The 14,614-nt window shown below is 51.0% G+C and overlaps 3 protein-coding genes across 9 annotated transcripts in view; 1 reads left to right on the plus strand and 2 right to left on the minus strand.

Moving 5' to 3' along the window:
- Window positions 1-3,918: 3,918 nt before the first annotated feature.
- On the minus strand, window positions 3,919-5,717 carry LOC101626663 (chromosome unknown open reading frame, human C19orf52). Its single transcript, XM_004688734.2, has 2 exons — window positions 5,527-5,717; window positions 3,919-5,444 (listed from the first exon to the last, which is right to left on the minus strand). The coding sequence occupies exons 1-2, from the start codon at window positions 5,618-5,620 to the stop codon at window positions 4,753-4,755; spliced, it is 786 nt and encodes a 261-aa protein (XP_004688791.1). The 5' UTR covers window positions 5,621-5,717; the 3' UTR covers window positions 3,919-4,752.
- An 86-nt stretch (window positions 5,718-5,803) lies between these two features.
- YIPF2 (Yip1 domain family, member 2) lies at window positions 5,804-10,252 on the plus strand. 7 transcript variants are annotated; one of them, XM_004688735.2, is made up of 10 exons: window positions 5,804-5,851; window positions 6,000-6,059; window positions 6,448-6,599; window positions 6,675-6,755; window positions 7,683-7,770; window positions 8,938-9,054; window positions 9,140-9,306; window positions 9,385-9,567; window positions 9,665-9,795; window positions 9,892-10,252. In XM_004688735.2, the coding sequence occupies exons 2-9, from the start codon at window positions 6,029-6,031 to the stop codon at window positions 9,776-9,778; spliced, it is 933 nt and encodes a 310-aa protein (XP_004688792.1). In that variant the 5' UTR covers window positions 5,804-5,851; window positions 6,000-6,028; the 3' UTR covers window positions 9,779-9,795; window positions 9,892-10,252. The 7 variants fall into 7 exon arrangements, 6 of the variants coding, with proteins under 6 accessions (XP_004688792.1, XP_012585192.1, XP_012585191.1 ...); XM_012729736.1 differs by lacking the exon at window positions 5,804-5,851 and adding an exon at window positions 5,864-5,896; XR_001145791.1 differs by lacking the exon at window positions 5,804-5,851 and having other exon boundaries at window positions 5,858-6,059; window positions 9,654-9,795.
- Window positions 10,253-10,344: 92 nt separating this feature from the next.
- CARM1 (coactivator-associated arginine methyltransferase 1) overlaps window positions 10,345-14,614 on the minus strand; it is a 39,530-nt gene continuing 35,260 nt past the window's right edge. Inside the window, exons 11-18 of the mRNA XM_004688736.2 lie at window positions 13,375-13,460; window positions 13,178-13,267; window positions 12,648-12,785; window positions 12,473-12,562; window positions 12,277-12,389; window positions 12,052-12,129; window positions 11,722-11,790; window positions 10,345-11,563 (exon numbers count right to left, since the gene is read on the minus strand). Of these exons, the coding sequence (XP_004688793.1) occupies window positions 11,421-11,563; window positions 11,722-11,790; window positions 12,052-12,129; window positions 12,277-12,389; window positions 12,473-12,562; window positions 12,648-12,785; window positions 13,178-13,267; window positions 13,375-13,460 (807 nt within the window). The 3' untranslated portion in view covers window positions 10,345-11,420. The remainder of the gene's footprint in view (window positions 11,564-11,721; window positions 11,791-12,051; window positions 12,130-12,276; window positions 12,390-12,472; window positions 12,563-12,647; window positions 12,786-13,177; window positions 13,268-13,374; window positions 13,461-14,614) is intronic.

Raw genomic sequence — 14,614 nt, forward strand, 5'->3', positions numbered from 1 at the left:
AAAAAAAAAAAAAAAAAGACTTGACTACCAGAACTTGAATACTGCTATAAGACGACAGACACATGTAGGCTCGAGTGCCTTGGCAGACTGCAGGAATGACTTAGGTAGTCAGGAGGGCATTTTGTGCACGCCAATGTGATGCTTTCATGTTTCTGGATCGTAATGTTCCCATTATCTGATTCTAGGCACCCCACAGGAATATCAGTGGGGCCTGAGGTTAGCTTAGCTGCTTGCTGAGCCAGAACAGGTATCACCCAGCATGCTCATCTGACAGGGTCCCACAGCAGGCCAAATCAAGTCTTTGTGAAGCTGTGCACAAGACTTCAACAATGGAGGGATTCTTCACTGTGTCCTTCAAGTGCTGCTCCCAGGTCGCTTCCTTCTCACCCATCATGTGCCCAGGCCGGGATCCTGCAGTTAGTCTTGTCCTCTTAGCCACAGACTTCTTGTATATTTGTTTTAAAGACCTTTCTCAAGTCCTCCTGTGGCTATGAGCACTAATGGCATCAGGCAGCTCTCCCTCCCACCTTTGACTATGCCCTTCGTAACCCACCTAATCTTTAAAAAAAAAAAAAAATTATTTATTTATACATACAGAACTGGGGTACAGGCCAGAGGTACATGGACGGTGAGAGGATTCACCAGAGACAGAGTGGGGAGCAGAACAGGCAGATCAACAAAGTACATTACTGAGCAATGGGCAGGTCAGGAAAGGTCTGCCACGCCATGTGGATCACCTCCGTGGCCAGGGTTTGAACTCACACTGAAGCAGCTATGTCTTGCTTGCTGTGCTGCATCCTAACCCGTTGCACTACCAGGGAGGGCCCCCACCTAATCTTTTAAAGTGTAAAAAAAATGAAACTTTTTGCATTTGATCAGAGCACATCTGGAAAAGCCCAACAGGCACTGGCAGGTGATCTGACAGGACCTGCTTCCAGACAGGGCTGGGATGAAGGGGCAGCCCTGCGTTTGCTAGACACCAGGGGTGCCTCCTTAAATCCCCTAAGGCTCTGCCTTGTCGTAGCCCAGCTCCAAGGGCCTTGGGTACCTCAATACAACTCCCAGAAAACTAGAGATCTGGATGAATTCCCAGGACCAGTCAGGCTATCCTGCCCTCTCCTAGCACCTTGGGTTAAGAGAAGGGGAGGTCTAGGGGAGCAGTTGTGTGGTCTCTTTGCTAACAAGATAAACACGAGAAGTGGGACCTAACTTTGCCCATTCTACCTAGTTCTAAAACAAGTAAACGGATATATGTGCAGAATGCACTACCTCACTATTGCTTCTCACAAAACCCAGTCAGCGATTACCAAGCACACCTTAAGACAGTTGCCAGCCAGCTCGTCTCACCCGAGCCTCTGCTGCCCCCTGCTGGTCTATCTGAACAGTGTTTTCTGCACCAAAGAACTACTGGGAGGCCAACTCCAACCCACCTGATTAAAGCAACTCAAAAAATAAATTTTAGGGGCCTCCCAGGTGGCTCAGGGGTTAAAATTTCAGCACTGTCGAGCAATTGTCAGGACTCCAGCATGAGTTCAACCCCCAACCAGGAAGTTGACCCGCATGGAGCAGCAGACCTCTCGCCTTGCCCTCTGCTCCCTGCAGCAGTGTATTTCAGTAGATCCACCTGTTATACTACCCCCTTGTCTATGGTGAATCCTCTCACCACCCAGCCCTACACCTCTGGCCCACACCCATTTTTGTATGCATAAACAGAATAAATCTTTAATTTTAGGGAAAAGGGAGAACTGAAAAATGCGCATTAATGAGCATTAAATTAAGTGTCTTTTGACTCCAAGAGACAAGCACACCCAGGCCCCAAAGAGGCTTTGGATGGATGACCTAGGGTCGCTGAAGAACAGGCTCTAGGAAGGCTAAGAAATAATTTACCTGCAACCCCACTCCTATCCCAAGGGAAGAGGCATGGAATCAGATATTTTGTCCTATTTTGTGAAAAATGCCATTGGACTTTTAGTAGCGATTGCATTAAATCTGTAGATGATTTTTAGTATGGGCATTTTAACTATAGTCTTCATATCCCTGTGTGGAGTCTTTCCATTTATGTCCTTTTTTCTTTTTTTTAAGATTTATTTATGCATACAGAACTGGGGTACAGGCCAGAGGCTCAGGGGTGGTGAGAGGTTTCACCAGAGACAGAGTGGGGAGCAGAACAGGCAAATCGTGAAGTACACTGCTGAGGGGAGCAGCGGGCAGGTCAGGAGAGGTCTGCCGCACCATGTGGATCACCTCTGGGGCAGGGGGGAATCGAACTCATGCGGAAGTGGCTTTAGCTTCTTAGTGCTGTGCTTTAACCTGCTGCGCCACCAGGGAGGGTCCTCCATTTATGTCTTAATAGTTTTCTGGGTACAGGTGTTTCATCACCTTGCTTAAATTCATCAATATTCTTTTTGGTGCCAGTATAAAAAGTACTAAGCACAGATTTACACATATATTGATTTTGTATCCTGTGATCTTGCTCTTAAGTTAGAGGTGTTTTGTTTTTTATCTGTGTATATCATCTACAGTGACAATTTTACTTCCTTTCCAATTTGGCTGCTTCCTTTTCTTCAGATCTATTCTGTGTGAAACCTGATTGAAACCCTACTTTGAAGCCCACTTTTTCCCCAAGCCCTACTACCCTTAGGGAAATGGAGACTGTGCACCCTCTTGGCTGTTTCTAGTACCTCAGAGGCCTGAGACCTAAGCATGTCTTCCCCTGGACTGGCCAAAGACTGAGAAAGTCCACTTCCTCTCCTCACCAGAAACATACCAGGTCCCAGTTACAAGAATATCTTTAAATCTTACACTTGCAAAGGCCCACACTGGACTGAGTACTGTGGAATGCTGAGAGCTCAGCAGTAAACAAAACCTGGACCCATCCCCTTTGGTATGCTTTAGGGGTAGAGCATTGAAGTACCCTGGGTCCTGTCCTAGCTAACAACTCCAGTCCCAACAACTTATACCAAACCCTGAAGGCCAAAGCTACTAGAATGGGGAGCAAAAAAATAATAGGGCCTCTCCCTGGTGATACAACGGGTTAAAGCACAGCACTGTGAAGCTACCCGCAACCACTGCAGATTGAGTTCAATTCCCAGCGTGCTCCCTTCCGCAGTGTATTTCAGTCAATCTGCCTGTTCTGCTCCCCACTCTGTTTCTGATGAATCTTCTCAACCCCCACCTCTGGCCTGTACCCCAGCTCTTATATGCATAAATAAATAAATCTTTTAAAAAATGAACTCTCAGAAAAGCTGAACATCTGACCAAAGATAAAGCCACGTGAACTTCAGGCCTGTGACAAAGCCCAAAATTCCTCCTAGTACATTGCCAATTGCTGCCAACCACTGTTCTGCGCTTCACAGCTAAGGAAGTCTGCATAGGAAACTCCTGGCTTGAAATCAGAGTGGCAGGTCAAAACTGACTCAATGAAGATATGCAGTCTTCTTTCAATACTTCTGATCACAGTAAAGATCAAGTGTCAGTGTGTCTTACCTTGATGTCAGTATGTCTCAAACCTTTCTTTGCAGTTATCTCAACAGAGATGTGAGTATTTAAGTCCAGTCTTTGACAAATTAACAATGTAGGATCACAACACTGTAACTGTCATTTGCCTTCTGTCTCATTGCATTATTTTAGTTTCCATTTATTTTTATATTCAAGGCTTACTTTTGGCTAGTGATAGCAATATTTAATGATTTCTAACAGGATATTGTTTAGGATTGAAGAGAATATCACAAGTTTGATTACTAAATCAGAGTTGCGAATCTTGACCATGCAAAAATAAACTATTGAATCTTCTTCCTTTGTAAAACAAGAAATGTTGATTTATAAGATGCTCCCCTGCCACAAAAATAAGGACAGAAAAGTCACCATTTGTCCAGTGCACACATAGAATGAATGGCAATACACATCACAACAAAGATGTTTGTTTCAGCTCCTGGTTTTATTAACTAGCCATAGACCACCTAAGTGACAAAGCTAGTCTCATTCCTTTAACTTAAGTACCGTGTATGTACAGTGATGTATTCCTTCCTATAGTATTGCTTCCTGGGTTACTTAAATATAATATAACCAGAATCTGTGTTTCCACATAGATATCTAGATCAGAAAATACTTTCCACTTCAAGTCACTCTAACAATGCTATCAATACACAAGTTAAAAATGGGTTGGTTTGCAAAGTTTCCCTGAAATTCCAAATAGTGTCAGTATTCTGGTTTGGTATTGCTTATATAATATGTTACTTTTTGGAGAAAGCTGGGTCAAGTATACACAGGATGTTTCTGTCTTCCTCTTCCAGTTTACTCTGTGACTATAATTATCTCTAAATGAAAACGTTTAAAAATTAAACATTAAACGATAGTCTTGAAAATGAAAAAGATGTTAAAACATTTCAGCTCAAACCTTAAAGAAGAAAACCTGGAAAGTCTGAGTTTGAGTGTCACAAGTGTACACCTCAGTCAGGAAGCTGAAGCAAGATGAAAAATGCTTATTAATGTATAAGGCTCATTACTAGCTCTGGCAGTGATAAACAGGTGCTGTCCCTCAACCCCAACCAACTCCTAGACTAGACCGAAAAGACCGAATTTCTCTCCTAACAAAGTGAGTGGGACAAGGCCCCCCGACTTTGTCAATACCCAGCGAGCACTCTCCACACATAAATGATTTCAGCCACCGCGTCTGCGGCACACTCACACCAATTGCACAACCCCGGGTGAAGAGTCCGCCGGAACTCGGTAGGGACCCTGCCTCACTTGGGTTCATCTTGGCACCTCCTCCAACTGCACCAGAGAGTCGGCCTGGCTCAGGACGAGCCTGTCCCTCTTCTCCTTCTGCAAGACCTGCTCCTCCCACAGAGCCTGGTCCACCTGATCATCAGTGAGCACCACAGGCTTGTACTTCTCTTCGAAGAGCCGCTCATTGGCCTCAGAATGCAGTTGGTGGGGCCCGACGACGCGCAAATGTGCTGGCAGGTGTAAGAACTCGTCGTCGTTGATATCGCAGTCGCGCATCCGGGCCTCCAGTAGCCACCAGCGGCCCACGAAGCCCACATCCAGGATACGGTCCGGGAAGTCAGCCCAGCGAGGCTGCAGATAGCGGCAGCGGGCCTGATAGAGGCTGGCCTGGGCATCGAAGGGTGCCTCGTACACTAGTGAGCCTAGACCCAAGTTCACATGGCGCAGGCGGCCCCGGCCCCGCAGCCAGAGCAACCTCTGCACGAACGTTTCGGAGTCACGGTTGCGCGTGGTGGGCGCCAACAGAAGAAGGGTCCCGGAGGCGTCGAGCAGCGCCTCCTCGAAGGAGGCCTCGCTCGGCGCCAAGGCGCAGCAGGCCGCCGCGCCGCCCAGCAGCCCTACGTACACGGCCGCACGGCCGGGCCGGGCCCGCGCAGCCGCTGCAGTGTCCCGACAGGCTTCGGCATAGTCCTGGAGTAGCGCGCGGGCCCAGATACCTGAGAGAGAAAAACGCGGTGAGAACGGTTCGGCTCCTGTGGACCCCCCCCCCCGACTTCGTCACCTGCCGCCGCTACTCACCCAAGCGTGCCCACACGCCCGGCTTCGTGGCCGCTGAGTCACCCGCCTCTCCCCAAGCTCGGGACCAAAACCTCTTCACAGCAGCCGTCGCCATGCTCTTCTGTACGGGCGACTGGAGTACCACGGGAAATGTCAAATATATGAAGTAAAAGGCCCGGGAGCCTCTCGCGCGCAAGCGCTCTGTCACCGGAAGTGGCTTCCTTTCGGAAGCGAATAGAAACTGGACCGCCCCCGGATGTTGCCTTCTGGTTCCCGTAGGCCTGTGGCGGGTGGGCGGGCCGCGCACGCGCAAAAGCTTGCGTGACGCCGACTGAAGTAACCTCAGGTGAGGGGGCGGGATACACCTGTGGGGCCGCGAATGCTCTACTGGGTAGGTTCTTTTAGCAGCGTGCCGGGACCCACGGCTGAATGGTAGACCCCGGGAGGGCCACTGAAGAGGCCTGAGGGTGGCCCTGATTGACTTCTGTCCTTAGAGTGGGATGTGGTGACCCCGCGAGAGACGATGGCAGTTGTCGACGAGTTGGCCTTCCATGGTGAGTGTGCCCGAGACCTCGCCCAAGCCCCAGCCCTGCCATTGGCGTGCACGTTCCAGCTCACACCTAACCAGACCCCTCATCAGCTGTCGACCCGACACCCCGAACAGGAAGGAGACCTTTCTTCTAAGCTGACCCGCCTCCACCTGTGAACTCAGACCTTTAATCCCGACTGCAGCCCTAACCCAATGCCAGAACCAGCCCTGAATTGCAGCCTCATGCCTGCAGTGAGGCAACACCTTCCCACTCCCCAGAATTGCAAAAGTCAGATCTTGCTGGGTAGAGCACAGAAGTGGCCACCGAGTCTTGGCTATTAAATGAGTAGTGGGTCAGACCAAATTGTATTGAACCTCAAAACATGTCTGTGACCTACATTCCTTCTTGATAGAGTTTGAAGAAGCCACTACTCTGTTGGCTGAAAGCCCTGATGCAGTCACCACAAGCAGAAATGATCAACTGACCCCACAGGGCCATGTGGCTGTGACTGTGGGCCCAGATGGTAACTACGGAGCTGAGGATGAGGAGAGTGACAAGACTGCGGTGAGTCACATAGATCCTGTGCCCAGCACCTGACCTATTTGGCAAGGGCAGGCACTGAAAGCCCACATTGTGTAGCTCCTACAGGAGGAGCAGCAGCAGCCTGGATTCTGGACCTTTGGCTACTATCAGAGTTTCTTTGATGTGGACACATCTCAGGTCAGGCCTGGGAAGCTGAAGGGATGGGGCTTGGAGTCACCTTTGGAGTCCAGCCACTGCTCACTGAGTACTTCCTGTGTACCAGTCCTGGGCAAGATGCTGGCCATGCCCATGTGGGAGAACAAGAGTTCTTGCCCAGGCTTTTAGAAATAATTGGGGTTTGTTGTAATGACTGTGGAATGGCTGGGGTTTTTAGGAACACGTGTTATATGTGTTCCCTAGGAGGTGAGGAATCGCTGAGACATAAAGTAAGATCTAGTCAGGCTGAGCACAGGGAAGTGTCAGTATGTTCCAGGGAGAGGAAACAGCACATACAGAGAACCAAAGGTGAGAGACATGAGCTGCTACAGTAGCTACCTGTACTGAATCTGGTTGGAGAGTTATGAGGAAGACAGATAGGCAGAAGCCAGATCATAAAAGGCCTTAGGAGCTATTTGGGTTTTATTCTGAGAGTGCTGGGGGAATCCTGGGAATGTTTATAGAGAAGGATGACAATGAGTCGACATGTAGCATGGAGTGTACAATGTAGATGGGATGCCTCAGGCTAAGGTGGGAAATGATCATAAACCAGGATTGCAGAGTTGTTGAAAAGACATGAAGGAGAATGCTCTGTGTAATAATTGACTATCCTTATTGAAGCTTGGGGCTTAGGGGGAGAGGCATTAAGTTTTGCCAGGGTAACCAACCTGTGAAGCATGAAGATGACAGGCCCAGTGAGTGGTGGGAACTGACACAGAAGGGGCTTGAGCCCATCAAAAACCCAGAGGGAAAAGTGAGGGAAGAGCTGAGCTCTCAGCAGAGCATGGATAGAGGTGGGAAGTCCATAGGGAACAAGCATCTTGGGCCTTCAAAGGAGATTGGCTCTTTTCCTGTGGGTCATGGGATGCCCTCAGGCAGGTTTCCTTGCTGGCCTGACTTTGCCCTCAGGTCCTGGAACGAATCAAAGGCTCAATGCTGCCCCGACCTGGCCACAATTTTGTACGGCACCACCTGCGGAATCGGCCAGACCTATATGGTAAGTATAGTCGTGTGTTTAGTTTACTCAATTATTCACGCAACAGATTTGAACTGAGTACAGATCTTAGTATACAGAGCAGTCACAGAGAGCATGGAACTTTGACATTCTGTCCAGGGAGAGAGAGAAGCAAATGGTTTGAGGCGAGTGGGTGTTTTGCATGGTTGGTTATGGAACATGGGCCCCTCTGAGCCTTGGTGTCAGGGTTGGGGTGTAGTGTAAATAGAGGAAAAACATTCCGGAAAAGCTATAGGCCCTATGATAGAAACATACCCAAAGTGCAGGGCCGCATTGTCATTGCTCTAGAAGTTTTAGATGTATGGGATATTGCACAGGTCTCCTATATTGGTGAGAAAGGATTTGTAATTAAAAGTGCTCTCATGCTGCCCGTGGCTACTGTGGTGCCTGGGCCATGGGGAGGGATGGGATGGGGCCTCCACAGTGAGGGCAGAAAACAGGGAGACCAGGAAAGAGGTGGCTGTTATGTACCAGGTATGGAATGGTAGGGCCTAGTCCTAGTGGAAGGAGTTGTTAGATTCTGAAATGGCTCTTAAAGGTGGAGTTCTTAAGATTTGTTGACACTAGCTGTGGGGGGGGAGCAGAGCCACTGTTGGTGGCCCACACTACTACAAAGATGGATCTATTTATTGATGGGAAAGTCAAGCAGATTTGAGGAGAAAGAACTGTAGGAAGTGTTGAGGGAGGCATTGGATTTAAGCCCAAAGTTCAGCATAGAGTACCTGATATGTTTGGTAGTTATGACATAGTAAGTAGTGAGGTTGGATCACACAGGGGTGAAGGTGGACGGGAGAGCAGGCTGGGCTCCCATCTCCATCCTGAGGGCAGGGAGACAAAGACTGGGGAATTGCCAGTGAGGTCAGAGCAAAGCTGACAGCAGTCATAGGAGCCACATGGCAGTGTTCTGGGAGGGGCTCAGCCTTGGAGCCTGTGGCACCTCCAGTCCCTCCAAGGGACTTAAAGATCCAGAAAAGTGAGTGCAGAGAACTAGGTTGGGATTCAGCCACAAGTTGATGTGAGCAAGATGGGGTGGGTGGAGACAGCCTGGAGCTTGGGTAGAGGTGGGAAATCTCTCAGTGCTGTTGACAACACAGGTCCATCTGTCCCAGGAGCTCTGGGCTTGGGACTCTGACCACACCTGATCCACAGGTCCCTTCTGGATCTGCGCCACCCTGGCCTTTGTCTTGGCAATTACTGGCAACCTCACCCTAGTATTGGCCCAGAGGAGGGACCCATCCATCCACTACAGCCCTCAGTTCCACAAGGGTAAGCACAGCAGGCTCAGCACAGCACCTGGAGGGACTGGAGGTGCCACAGGCTCCAAGGGGTGACTACTTATCTTAACCCACAGTGACTGTGGCTGGCATCACCATCTATTGCTATGCATGGCTGGTGCCGTTGGCACTGTGGGGCTTCCTGCGGTGGCGTCAGGGCACCCGGGACCACATGGGCCCTTACACCTTCCTGGAAACTGTGTGTGTCTACGGCTACTCCCTCTTTGTCTTCATCCCCACTGTGGTGAGTGTTGCTGGGGGACTACTGGGTGACAGGTGCTGTGGGGACAGTTCAGTAGCCTGGTATCCATATTGCCCTCAGGTTCTGTGGCTTATTCCCATCCCATGGCTGCAGTGGCTCTTTGGGGCGCTGGCCCTGGCCCTGTCAGCTGCCGGCTTGGTGTTCACCCTCTGGCCTGTTGTCCGTGAGGACACCAGGCTGGTGGCCGCGGTGCTGCTCTCCACCATCGTGCTGCTTCATGCTCTCCTGGCCATGGGCTGTAAGGTATAGCTCTGGGTGGTCACGGGCTGAGCCTTTGGGTTGGGATTTGGCCCACTGATCCTGACACTGACCTTTGGGGTGGGGGGGAGGTTCGGTTCAGTTTTACTTCTTTCAGCCACTGCCTCCAGAGAATATGGCTCCTCCACTCCACACTACATCTCTGACTCCAAATACACAACTACCATCTACTCTGCCAACGTCCATGTCAACCTAAGAAGGGACCACCTACAGGTAAGAAACTGTCTCCAACTGTGGCTGAGGGAGTTTCCAGACTCCCTCCCCATGGGAGAGATCATGGGGTCACTGCAAGGAGTTTCTCTCTTTCAGGCCTCACATGAGCGGACACCTGTGCTTGCCCTGCCCCCACAGATAACGACTAGTGGCTCCTTTGACACTTCAAGATCACTCTCTACTTTCCAGACTTTTCTTACAAAGCAAACACTTTTATTTTCTATGCAAAGGTGATTGAGAGTTTATATAAAGGCGGGAGAGGGACAGCTGAGCAGGGACCTTCTAGTGTGGCTCAGGCAGGAGGATGCAGCTTCAGGGAGGCTCTGGGCTGCCTGCTGGGCCTTCTGCTACCCCTGGTGGGATAGGTGGGAGAGCAAAAGGGCCACCTCAGCCTCAACTGTGCTTGCCCTCCCAGGATGACCAATTAACAGAGCCTTGGCCTAGCCTGTGCTCCTCCGCATTTGAGTTTGGGGTGCTAGAAATGGGGAGCAGAAGTAGAAGAAAATTGCCTGTGCTGAAACATACATTTCCTTGTTTATTTTGTTTCTAGGTGGTTTTGGCTTTTTTTTTTTTTTTCCTTTTCTTTTTTTGGAGGGAGAGGTCCCTGCAAGGCCTGTTCCCAGGCTGGGGAGGGACCCAAATGCCATCATAGTTGTAGGGACTGGGACTGGAGCGTCTACAAATAGTGAGGGAAATACACAGGCCTAATGTAACTACAAGGAAAAAGGATGCCTTCCAGGACAGATCCTTGAGGTTTCTATGTCGGGCCTCAGGCAGCTGATGATGACCCTTCTTCCCCTCAGGCCCGGGCCGGCAGGGCCGGTTCTAGCTCCAGGTGTGGGAGGGAGACCTATAGGGCTCAGGGACAGGACAGCAGCAAGAGGCAAGGGCCAAGGACAGGGGCCTTCCCGACAGCTGGGTGGTTGTACATTCAAGTGTGAGGTGAACCCTTTAGTGGGAGGGGGCACTGAGGCTCCAGAGGCCTGGCCCACCCCTAGTCCCATAACCTCTGCAGGGCTGCCCCTCCTCACTGAGCCTCTGAATGGGGGGGGTGGAGGGGAAGGGGCTGCTGGCTCGGCCCGGCCGGCCTGGTTCTCAGAGGGTCTATGGATTGACACTGGTTTTTTTCTTCGTAAAAAAATAAAATTAAAAAAAGCAGCATGTCACGCCCATGGTGACCAAGGCCTGGTAGTTGAATGGAGGCCCCGCCTGGCCAGGGCTGCTTGCCCACTGGGGACAGGCAGGGGGGCTGGCGCTGAAGGACTGGGTGGGTGCAGCTGTTCCCCTTTGCCCTCTCTAACTGGGTGGCAGCTACCAGGCCCACACACGCCCATTATGGTAGATGTCAAACCCAGGTCAGGGTGGAGGGCAGGAAGGGGAATGGGGCTCCCATGGTATGATCTTGTGTAAAACATGGCAGCAACACACGCTCAGGGCCAAGATGTGGGGGTTGGGGACGGCGGCGGCAACGTTCGTGTAAAAAAGTGTCCAAGTTCCCATAGCAAAGAGGGCTGTGACTGGTGTTTGGGCTTCTCCAGTATAAGGGTGAAAGCCGCCGCAGAGAAGGGGGTGGGCGGGTCTTCATTTGGTTTCCTGGTGCTGTCAGTCCGTCCTGCTGCGAGGGCCTAGCTCCCGTAGTGCATGGTGTTGGTTGGGATGGACATGGGTGAGGCCATGGAGATGGCAGGGCCACCCATGGTGAACTGGCTGTTGACTGCGTAGTGGGCACTTGAACCACCGCCACTGCTGCCCTGGGCACCTGAGGACCCTGTGAAACAAGGCATGGGCACTGAGGGACAAGCCTTGGCCCCTCGCCCGCCTAGACCCACAGCAGAGTCAGAGAGAGAAAGAGAGCAGGCAAGAGGGCAGGTGGCCTGGCAGTAGGCACACTCACACCCGCAGGACCCACGTCCCGGCCCATGTTACCTTGGACAATCCCTGTGCTCATTATGGAGCCCATCCGGGAGTGGGTGTGATTGACAATCCCCGTGTTGGCTGCGCAGCGAGAAGGAGGAAGGAAGGAAGGGAGACGGTGTCACCGCCCCCAGCCTGCCCTGGTCACCTTCTTATCTCAGTGGTGCTCACACTTCACTCTCAGGCAGGGGTGTGGGAAGGGCAGTGCAGCGGCAGAGCGAGGCAGAGAGGAACGGAGACCCCAGGAAGAGAACATGCTGGTGGCAAAGGTGGTACAGAAGGCCCAAGCACAAGGGAATCTTGGGCACCACCCACCACCCCCAGACTCAGGGGAATACTCACCTAAAGGAATCAGGTTGTTGTGGCCCACACTGGAGCCGCCGGCAATAACACTGCTCAGGTCATAGGCTGTTGGCATCCCTGTGCCCAGAGAGGGAGATGTCAGGGGTGGGGGACAAGGTCCTGTTGGGGGAGCAAGGGGCCAGAATGCCAGCTTTGCCAGAGAGCACTGGCAGGAGTGACCAGGAAATGGCCTGCTGCCAACCCAACCCACTGGGGTCTGCTCACCTGCCACAGCCATCCCACTGCTGAGGTTGTAGGTGCTGCCCGTGTTCCACATGTTCTCCGAGGGGGACGTATAATGGGATCCAGGAGGGGGCGAGGGTGTCGTGCCTGTGTATCTGCAGCAGAGATGGATCCGTGGGCAGGGCCGAGGGGCTGCGAGCCAGGCAGCACCCCCACATCGGCCAAGGGCCCATCCTACCTGAAGAAGGGGTTTTTTAGATCCAGGAGATTACTGGACTTGGAGCCCGTCTGGTCTACTTGGGCCACAATACTGATGTCGTAGCTCTGTCTGTGGAGGGTAGGAGAGCAGCCCTAAGATCCCAGAATGGATGAAACCCTTTCACCTCCCCCAAGCCCTGGATGGCACCTTGTACCTTTTGTTGGCAATAAGCAGACATGTCCCTGAGAGAGTGTCCCCAGCCTTGGCAAATAGTGGTGACTGGAACAGACACCGGACCTGGTACCAATGAGTCAAGGGCTCCGTTGGGGCTGTGGACAGCCACACGGTCATTCTGCCAAGCAGGGAGAGGTGCACATTGACTGAGTTGGAACCACCATTGTGTATCCGGAGCTCTCCCCAGGTGCCTATCCCCTAGGGCCTCGGAGCTGGAACAGACTGACCACCCATGTATATATGGTGACATAGGTGTCCAAAGACACACAGACCAGATCCCACAAAGGACCTGTCAAGTCACAACACAGTAAACACCCCCATAGTCCCCCTAAAAAGAAAAATAGTCTATCTTGAAGGCCAGTTCTTGCTGCCTTTTAGAAGGGACAGGGGAATGTGGAGGAGTCGTGTCCTGTCCTCCTAGCCCCTAGGCTTAGGAGTCACAACCACAGGGAGTTCCCTGGGGTTGGGGTTAGGGCTAGGGCAGGGAGCAGCATGTTCAAATGCACTCACATGGAGCCAATGAAAGCGACGTCAAACCAGAAAGCCAGACCATGAACTAGCCCTGAATGCAGCATGTGGAATTTGAATGGGATTTCTATCCTGGAAAGCAAAGGACAGTGGTGGCTAGGAAAACCGACAGGGACTGCCAGGAAGGGCAGACATCTGGCAGCCCCAACCACCTGCCCAGGAGAAGACGGGTACCATACCTGTGCAAATCTCCTTCTTTGGCTTCTAAGAAGTTCACCGTGTACTTGACAGACTTGGCCATCAGGATCCGGATGTCAAATGTGTCCTGGAAGAGAGCATAGGTGTGTCCTGGCTTACAGTGCAGGGGTCAGTGAGAAAAGGGAGGTCCCTGTCCCTCTCCTTTTGGCCATAGCCTCTAGGCCATTCAGGTAAAACCAGCAAGTCTTCGTCAGACAATCTAATGGGAGGATGAACTGCCACAACACCATGGAAGGCAGTTAGGTTATACAGCTTTCATCACGCAACTGTTCATTGCATTAAAGACTTGTCAGTTTCACTTCTGGGAGTCAAACCTACAGATGTATTGTGCATGTACACATATATAACCTACAGATGTATATGTGTGCAGATACAACTCACACGTATAATCGTATAATCACAAACTGCCTATGGCAGGACTGAAGGGGCCAAGATGCTCAAGAAAAGGGAAATGCAGAAATGAAAGATGTGTTCCATTTGTGATTTGCAGCACTTGTCGATTCCTAAGCTATGTGCGAGGTTAAGTATTGAGGCCAAGAAACCAAATGGAAAGCTGTTTCTAAGAGATTAAAAAACTTAAGTTAAAGGAAGGGGCCCTGTGCAACACTGGGCTGGCATTGAGGCCACCCAAGATGGGTCCTTCCACAAGCAATGCTCTCAAAGTACGGGCCTTTTCAGAAACTCTTCAAGGTCAAAAATATTTTCATAATAGCACTAACATGATTTCTGCATATGGCCCTCCCTAGTGGTGCAATGGGTTAAAGCGCACTGCGAGCTAGCCATAGCCACTTCAGCGTAAGTTTAATCCCCAGCCAGGGAGGTGATGTACATGTCTCGCCCACTGTCCCCTCAACAGTGTACTTCTTCAGTCTGCCTGTCCTGATTCCCGCTCTTTCTCTGGTGGATCCTCTCACTGCCCCTGCAACTATGGCCTGTACCCCAGCTCTGTAGGCATAAAGAAAAATCTTTATAGCAAATTATTTCTGCCTTTTTCATTTATTAAATGAAGCAGAATGCAGCTGTCTTCTGTAAGTTAGGTATTTAAGAAACCTGTGAATTAAAAATGCCACTAGCTGAAAAGGTTTTTTGGGGATTTTTCTCATCAAAATGCTTTTTTTTAAAAGATTTATTTGTGCATACAGAACTGGGGTACAGGCCAGAGGTGCAGGGGCGGCGAGAGGCTTCACCAGAGACAGAGTGGGGAGCAGAACAGGCAGATCT

The sequence above is a fragment of the Condylura cristata genome, unplaced genomic scaffold (genome assembly GCF_000260355.1).
Source record: "Condylura cristata isolate star-nosed mole 26May11 unplaced genomic scaffold, ConCri1.0 scaffold00025, whole genome shotgun sequence".
In the NCBI taxonomy this organism is placed as follows: Eukaryota; Metazoa; Chordata; class Mammalia; order Eulipotyphla; family Talpidae; genus Condylura; species Condylura cristata.

Coding starts and splice junctions, on each gene's coding strand:
- LOC101626663 (XM_004688734.2), bottom strand. CDS start 5,620: ATGGCGACGGCTGCTGTGAAGAGGTTTTGGTCCCGAGCTTGGGGAGAG. Junction 5,445..5,526: donor GGGCGTGTGGGCACGCTTGG/GTGAGTAGCGGC, acceptor TTTCTCTCTCAG/GTATCTGGGCCCGCGCGCTA.
- YIPF2 (XM_004688735.2), top strand. CDS start 6,029: ATGGCAGTTGTCGACGAGTTGGCCTTCCATG. Junction 7,771..8,937: donor GAATCGGCCAGACCTATATG/GTAAGTATAGTC, acceptor CCTGATCCACAG/GTCCCTTCTGGATCTGCGCC. Junction 9,307..9,384: donor TTGTCTTCATCCCCACTGTG/GTGAGTGTTGCT, acceptor TATTGCCCTCAG/GTTCTGTGGCTTATTCCCAT.